General features: G+C 32.4%; 1 protein-coding gene and 1 long non-coding RNA gene across 2 annotated transcripts; one reads left to right on the plus strand and one right to left on the minus strand.

Moving 5' to 3' along the window:
* Positions 1 to 1,173: 1,173 nt before the first annotated feature.
* On the plus strand, positions 1,174 to 1,561 carry LOC119673438 (the record flags this gene model as incomplete). The annotated part of the gene is given in 1 exon segment (XM_038084708.1): positions 1,174 to 1,561. A coding segment is annotated over 1 exon segment (376 nt), but the record flags the coding sequence as incomplete, so codon positions are not given.
* Positions 1,562 to 6,924: 5,363 nt separating this feature from the next.
* LOC119672923 lies at positions 6,925 to 8,248 on the minus strand. The gene is made up of 3 exons (XR_005251970.1): positions 7,967 to 8,248; positions 7,599 to 7,913; positions 6,925 to 7,506 (listed from the first exon to the last, which is right to left on the minus strand). It is a non-coding gene; the product is annotated as an uncharacterized LOC119672923 (long non-coding RNA).
* Between the last annotated feature and the right edge of the window lie 230 nt (positions 8,249 to 8,478).

Below are 8,478 nucleotides of genomic sequence, written 5' to 3' on the forward strand. Positions count from 1 at the left end.
CAGGCCAATACATGGTACTTGTCGCAACATCACTTGCGATAATTGGTTCACCTCCGTACAACTAGCAAAGAGTTTGTTAAAAGAGCCATATAAGTTGACCATTGTTGGAACAATAAGATCCAACAAGCGAGAAATACCTGAGCAAATGAAAAATTCGCGCTCACGACCGGTTGGCACAACAATGTTTTGCTTTGATGGCCCCTTAACTCTAGCGTCATATAAGCCTAAGCCATCAAAGATGGTCTATTTGCTATCTTCCTGCAATGAACCAGGCACAATAAACCAAACTTCTGGAAAGCCTGACATTATACTACACTACAACCAGACAAAGGGAGGTGTCGACACATTCGACCAGATGTGTTCACTCATGTCATGTTCCAGAAAAACAAATAGGTGGCCCATGGCAGTATTTTATGGCATGCTTAACATTTCGTTTATAAACTCGTACGTCATTTACTGCCATAATATGATTTCCACAAACAAAAAGCCCTTGAATCGAAAGGAGTTTATGAAGGTACTCTCTATGTCATTAACAATGCCTTGGATGGAACAAAGACAGGAAATACCAATATTGTCCAAAAGTTTGCGATGCAGTAATACAGCTACTATGCCTACGGAAGCACCCAACCATGATAGCAACAGTAGCGAAGAACCATCCTCTTCCAAGAAAAGAAAATACTGCGCGTTTTGTCCATCGAAAATTCGTCGTATGTCCAAAATGAAATGTTTTAAGTGTGAAAAATCCGTATGTAACGAACACAAAAATTTACTTTGTAACTCATGTATATAAATATTTAAAATATGTAAAAATGTAAAATGTAAAAAAAATATGTAAAAAAAAAAATAAAATTTATTCTAATACTTAAACAAACATTTAGTTCCTTTCAAGAAGACTGTCTTTTTATGTAGGCGTTTTGAAACAAACAAAACTCGTCAAAAAAAACAAAAGAAATAAAAAAAGTAATTGAAAATATATTGAACTTTATTTAATAAGTAAGAAACAAATAAATTATCTAAGTATAAAGTTTTCAGATATCCAATAAAAGCCCAAAGCCAACGATACATCTGCCAGACGTATCATTATGATTTGAAGGGTAAAAAATAACGTTATGAATGCAGGGTTAATAAAATATATATTTTTAAAACGATTAAACAAGAATCCGTTTATTAATTTGCATACAAAAAGCAATTGCATAGTTGGGAAACTTATTTGGAGCAGCTTCATCAACACTTTTCAGCACACTCTGTGGACAAAGGTAAATATAAATCATTTTTTCTGACCTGGATAGGCACAGAAACTTATGACATTTTGCGCAGTAACCTTGGTTCAAAGGGAATAGAAACTAAAACATATGATGAGTTAACAAAAGGTTTAACAGATTATTTTCTGGCAAAAACGCATGTTGTGGCTGCCAGACATGAATTTCATAAAGCCACAATGCGTTCCGATCAAACTTACAGAGAGTGGATCACAGATTTACGCAGAGTTGCGAGGGAGTGTAAATTTGTTTGCAGCGCATCTACAAAAAACAAATCCCACACTCTCTGAAGTTATGTTAATTGCTGAGGCTATGTCAACAAGAAACAACAAATTCGGAGCAAAACTCAATATCACAAACTAATTCAATTTTGAATGTGAAAAATCTGCCGCAACGAGAAAACAAAAAAGTGTTTATAAACATTATAGTTGATAATACGCAAGTTAAATTTCAGATGGATTCTGGAGCAACTGTTTCAGTGTTGACGCAAGACACTTATGAGCACTTAAATAAACCACAGTTGTATCCATGTAAAAAGGAGCTATTTGATTATGGAAAAAACAAAGTAAAGACGCTTGGTGAATTTTGTGCAGTGCTAAAGTGTGGAGAAACGAAAAGAACAGCAACATTAGTAGTAGTATGCGTCCGGAATGGTCATAATTTGTTTGGCACTGATCTATTTGAACTTTTTGGATTTGAGATTCGTCAAATTGCCGTTACAAACAATGATTCTCAATTAAATGAAGTATTGGAGAAACATAGAATTGTTTTTGAACCTGCTTTAGGTACAATTAAGCAAGTTAAGGCCAGGTTGCATTTAAAACAGGGTGCTGTACCTAAGTTTTGTAAAAGTAGGCCGATTTCATTCGCACAATTACAGAAACAGAAGCACAAAGATTAACGGATAGGGGCATTTGGAAACCCATAAAATTTAGTCAGTGGGCTTCGCCAATTGTATTGGTTACAAAACCAGATGGATTGTGTTAGTTGTCAATACACCGCTGGGGCTTTTTCAGTATCAGCGTCTGCCTTTTGGTATTGCCAGCGCATCTGCGTTATTTCAGAAGTATTTAGAACAACTTATACATGGTACAGAAAGGTGTGGAAATTACATTGATGATATCATAATCGCTGCTGAAACGGTTGACATCTTAAGCGGCTGGAGGAAATATTATTACTTTTAGCTGAATATGGCATTCGTTGCAGGCGAACGAAATGTGAGTTCTTGGTGGAAAAATTGGAATATCTAGGCAGAACCATCAGTGCAAGTGGTATTTTACCTAATGAAAAGGGTGTTCAGGCTGTAAAGCAGTTACCGCGACCGAAAAACGTAAAAGAAGTCGAATCGTACTATCATAACTTCATTCCAAATTTTTCACAATTGGCTGCGCCTATCAATCACTTACGTAGAAAAGATATCAAATTTGTTTGAGGCACCGATCAAGAGCAAGCTTTTGAAGTTTTAAAGCGACACATAATAGAAGCAACTGAGTTGTCACATTTTCAAAAACATTTGCCTATCGTTCTTGCTACTGATGCATCATTTTATGATATTGGAGCTGTCATTGCTCATCGACATCCGGATGGCTCCAAACGACCTATTGCATTTGCTTCAAAAACACTTAACCACTCATCAAGCTCGTTATAGTCAAATCGAAAAAGAAGCACTTTCGATTACTTTTAGGTAATAGTAGTTTTAAGGTTTTATCTATTTTGAGGCGCAGGACAACCCTCGCCGAATTTGGCAACGCGAAAAAAAGAAAAGGTTTTTTGAGCGGCAGTAAGCAAGCAACAACGACGGTGAAAAGAAGTAGTAGAGAGAGCGCAAACGGTCGTCCGGTTAAAAGAACCTGCGTTGATTTGTATAACGAAAATTATTTGTGTTAACGTATATATAAATACATTGTGCAGGCTTATATACATATACACTATTCAATTGTATCATCTGATACACTTAAGCTCTTTTAAAACGCTCCGGCGAAAAAGGTGTTTGAAGCAGTAGTTGGCGGAAGAAGACGTAGAGGTAGACCGTGTCTCCGGTGGAGTGATCAAGTTGAGGGAGCACTAACTGGACTTGATATACGAGACTGGAGAAGGCGCGCACGCAGCAGAGGCACCTGGGGAGACATGCTGCGTCAGGCCGAAACTCGGTAACGCGTTGTTATGGCCACATAAAAGAAAGAAAGAAAAGTCAGTCTTGGTCCAACTTGCAATTGTAACAGATTTAACTTTACCAATAAGTATAAATTTAAAAGTCTTCATTCGTGTAGTATTATTTCATATAAGTCTTGTTTATGTTTTTTAATATATAAAAACAAAATCATTTATCCAAAAATCCCATTACAATTGATAAAAAGCTGACACAGCATATTCTTTGTTTACACAGCTGCATCTGGAGTTTAAGGCTCAAGAGCAGTGCATATAAAAATTGCTTATAAATTATATAAGCAATATAAATATATTATATTTTATTTTAATATATTATTAATATATTATAAATTATATTTTATATTATAAACAATAACATATAGTTTTGCTAAGCTACACACTGTATTGTAGCTAAACACAATATATATATACAATTGGCTTAGGATAAGAAAATCCAAAAACTGTATCTGTTAGTTATTAAGAAACAATGAATGAATAAAAAGAAATAAATTAATTTGCATACCTAACGGATGTAGTCAATAAATAATAATACAAAATAATATTTTGTTTTATTAATCATATTAAACAAAAATTTGTTTTATTGGGAATAACACTCAACAGGGAGTAATCACACCAGAGACTATGCCAAAGACATCAGCATTAAAGCCGAATGTTTCAACTGCGGCGGCAGTCACCCAGCTAACTGCAGAGACTGTCAGAGCTATCCCGAAAACATTAAGTTGTTGAAATCCAAGAAGACAATAGCACCACCAACAACAGCGCCTGTAAAAGAAACGACCGAGGCCAAAACAACCTACGCCACAATAGTCAAAGGATCTTGTAGTGTCATATTAACCATGACCACACACAATACGTTGTGTGCGATATTTAATGTGTCACACCAAATCGAAACACTCAAATATCAAGCATGACCGAAAAACCCAAATTGTCAAGTATGAAATAATTTATGAGTCAGAAATTTGACTCGTCTATTTTGTCATTCCTTTATGACAAAATATTTGTATGCATATTTAATTGTTCTAATATGCATTTGACAATTTGGATTACGGCATGCTCAGCACATGAATTTGTATTAAATGTTTCACAGATCATATTGCAAGCGATAATGCATGCAATATGATTTGTCCTCAATACAGTTGGTCACCAGATGTGTGCCACTGTGAAATATATATGACTAAAATGACCAGTATGTAAATAAATTATATTTGTAAAATATTATGTACGTCTAATTTGGATTAACCAATTAGACGATAGTAATACAAGTATCAACCAATAGATTCATTACATAAGATTCTATTGGAAATTAGTTGTAAGAAACTATGTTAGGTTTAAGAAAGAAATTTAAATAAAGACAGCCTTAACATGACGAGCAAAACGGAAAGTTGTTTTATTTATTAATAAAAAAATCTAACGACATTTAATAAAATATAAACTTATTTTTACAATCTGTAAACCCCAACACAAGCCGAAAAAGAACGAGCCCAAAAAAAAAACACAGATGATAAAGCAACTATGCTCAAAGATGCAGCAGCAATTTGAGATTGTAACCAAGAACATGATGCAGTCAATGATGCAAGTGATGTTAACCACCTTTTCGAATTATGATGAATAGAATAAAAAACTAAAAATCATCAACTGGATTGCGCATTCCATTTTATCCAAAAAAAGGTGAATTCTACCAGTTTGTCATCGACTACAGACCAGTCATAATGCTAATACAAGAGACTTTTCTGAAGCCAGCAACAGTATGGAAGACAGCAAATTACCATACCTACAGAAACGACAGACTTAACGGTAGAGCTGGAGGTACAGCCATACTAGTTACCACAGAAATACTACTCCAACAACACAAGATAGATATAGAAGAATGAGAAACTACCGAAGTTAAAATACACATGCATGAAACTAAATACACAGAAGTTTCAGTTTACAGACCCCCAAACAAATAGAAAATAGCCACAGACGTAGAAACACTATTTGAAGCTATATTTGTAGTAGGTGATCTGAACGCTTACAACTCCAAATGGATCGGCAGAAGCACCAACAAAGTCGGCAAAGTCATTAAAAAGAATTTGAATATTTTCAAATTTACTCAAATCGATCGAGAATATCTGATGAAAATTTCCAGTGTCAATTTGCAATTAATTTTCGAAATAATGATATATCTAAGTAAATAACGTAATGCAAGTAAATAACTTTAATAATTATCGAGTTAATTCCACAGCAATATATGTGAATAAATTCACAAAAATTCTATTAGATATTTACGGAATATATAAATAAACATGAGTATACATGTTTCTAAAAAGCAAGGCAATATGTAACATCGAACCAATAATGTAAATCGGTAGAAGCATTAGGGTTTTTAACACTCATAGTAACTTTCTTAAATACAGATTTCATATGTGTGGCTAACAACCTAGAGAAGTATGGTATAACTCCACTTCCATGGCTTTTAATAATCTTAGAGATAATAACTAATCAATAACCATCAATGCTTGTACATAATTTAATTTTTAACAATTTATCTATATCATATGACAAATGGCATATTAAAATGTAAATAATAAAATTACTTATTAGAATATTAAGATCCATATTCTGATTTTTTCTAAAATCTTTAGATTTAATAAAAACGAGTTCATTAATGTTATATCAAAATATATCAATTTGTGGTAAAAAAAGAAGGTATTAAAAAAAATATATATACATCGAATGAAAAATTTAAGTTCACTATAAAATGTTTTGTATATAATTCCTATAAGGATATTCGGTTGAAATTTATAACTTATAGCCTAAATTACTTTACACATAAGTGAATTATATCAATATATATCAGATTTGTGGCAAAGAAAAAGGTAATAAAAATATATATATATATATACAATGACTGACATATTTAAGGCATTTTTGATATAAAATATTTTATATATAATTCCTTTAAGGATATTTGGTTGAAATTAATAACTTATAGCCTAAATTACCTTACACGTAGGGCATATATCTGTTAATATGATCTCGTCATCTAAATATAATTTCGCCTTCAGTACTCATACTGAATGAGTTTTGCTGTGTGCTAGTATGTCCGTATTTGTCATTGATTACGAATTTGTTTAAAATTTAAACTCCCGAGCCTGAGCTTGACTTGTAGAGGATGAAACGCTTCTTTGTCACTAATTGTCTTCAACAATGTTTATAAATTTTCAAAATCAAACATCTGCAAGATTCTGTTTGTTGAACCGAATTTGTATTATATTTCGTTGAGAACATTTGTAGGATTCGAATTCACATGCAATAATCCGATAATTGTTCATCGTATGTGATTGATAAACATCACCATCAATTGGAACGGCACTTGGACAAGAAACTTTTGAATTCTATCGGTGGTTTGTAAGGTAATGTTCTTCTTTGTCTTTCTGTATATGAACATGTACTGGTACTGCTGGAACAGTTTAAGTTCGTCGAACCAGTTGTGGTGGTGGATATAGTATTATCAATAAAACTAGCTTCTATCTAGTTTATCTTTGTTGCTGAATTGGAATTAATTGACTTCCTTGCGGTAGAGATAACAATTTCTGCGCAATACTAGACAATAATAATTTATTATCAAATTTATTGAATATAATTCAATAGTAGAATTTTGCAAGTAATTGTTAAGTTGTTTTAAATTAAATATTGGTACTGTTTGATGATAATTGTTGTACTGATCAGCTACTTAGTTTTTGATATTATGTATTCATAATAGGTTTATTTCTATTTTTTTTTTTTGTGTTTATGCTGCATAAATGATTAATTTTTTAAAACAACGCCGTTGTAAACATTTATATGTAGTGTTCTTTTCAAAGACATGTCCTGTGGTAAAAGATTTACATTATCTAAATGAAGCCCTCCACAGAAGTGTATCACTATCAGCAATATTCACTCTGCATTTTAGTTTTTTGCAATTTCTGCAATTGCGTCTTAAATGCAATTGAGACGCTATTCATATTGCCGGGCTTCATTTGTTGTGCAATTCCATTGAATTGCAGGGTGATACTTCACACATCTGAAGACATCCACGTACGAATCCAAATATTTTCTACAAATAAACATAAAAAAATATTTCTTAATTAAAAATATATATATATTTAAAAGAATTAGTTATATATATTTAATATTGAACTAGTTTACCTTTTCACATAACTCTCCGGCGGCCATATTTTACTCAAACGCTATGAAAAAATTTTATCACCGCACATGATATATATTATACAACATTTAAACTCCGATTGTAATATTTTATTTTAATTAAATGAACACGGGACGCCGCTAGCACTTCTTTATCGACCACAAATGATATTTTACAGTTACTTCTAAAAAAAAAAAGCGCTTGTCGCCAGGCTTCATTTTTCGTTCCATATAGAAGTACATTTTGCGCAATTTCCATTGTACGTGTAGATGTGCACACAATTTAGGTAGGGAATCTTTTATGCTCACTTATATCACCTTAATTTTTATTAAATTGATTAAATAAATTGTACAAAAATTAATAAATTTACCTTTTTAAAACGCTTTCCTATTAAGAATTGATCACGCTTAATATAAACTTTTTGGACACATGAAATTAATGATTTTCGTGCATTATTTCCAATGCGTTAAATATTGCGTAAAAGACGTTCTTACAAAACCGTACTTTTTGCAACAGAATATTTGTTACACAAAAAAAAATGTCCGCCACCATTTGCTTACTAGCCGGGCTCCATCCTGAATCAAACAAATGTCAAATAAAATTTTCTTTTAATTGAAACGGCACATGTTGCCATACGCGAATAAATTGCTTTATTTTCATTGTGTAACTAGTTTGTCAAATTTGCTGTGCAGCCGAAGCTTGAGCAGAGATTCAATTTTTAGATTTCATAATATGTAAAAATAATTTAGCATGCTATAAAATATTGTTATATTAAATTAACAAAAAATTGTAAATACACAAATGATATTTTGTAAAAATAAGCATATGTATTGGCGGTAATGTTTTCTATCAAAATAGCAAAAAAAAAATTCTCGCAACTTA

Source organism: Teleopsis dalmanni, chromosome 1, assembly GCF_002237135.1.
Source record: "Teleopsis dalmanni isolate 2A chromosome 1, ASM223713v2, whole genome shotgun sequence".
NCBI classification, from domain to species: Eukaryota; Metazoa; Arthropoda; class Insecta; order Diptera; family Diopsidae; genus Teleopsis; species Teleopsis dalmanni.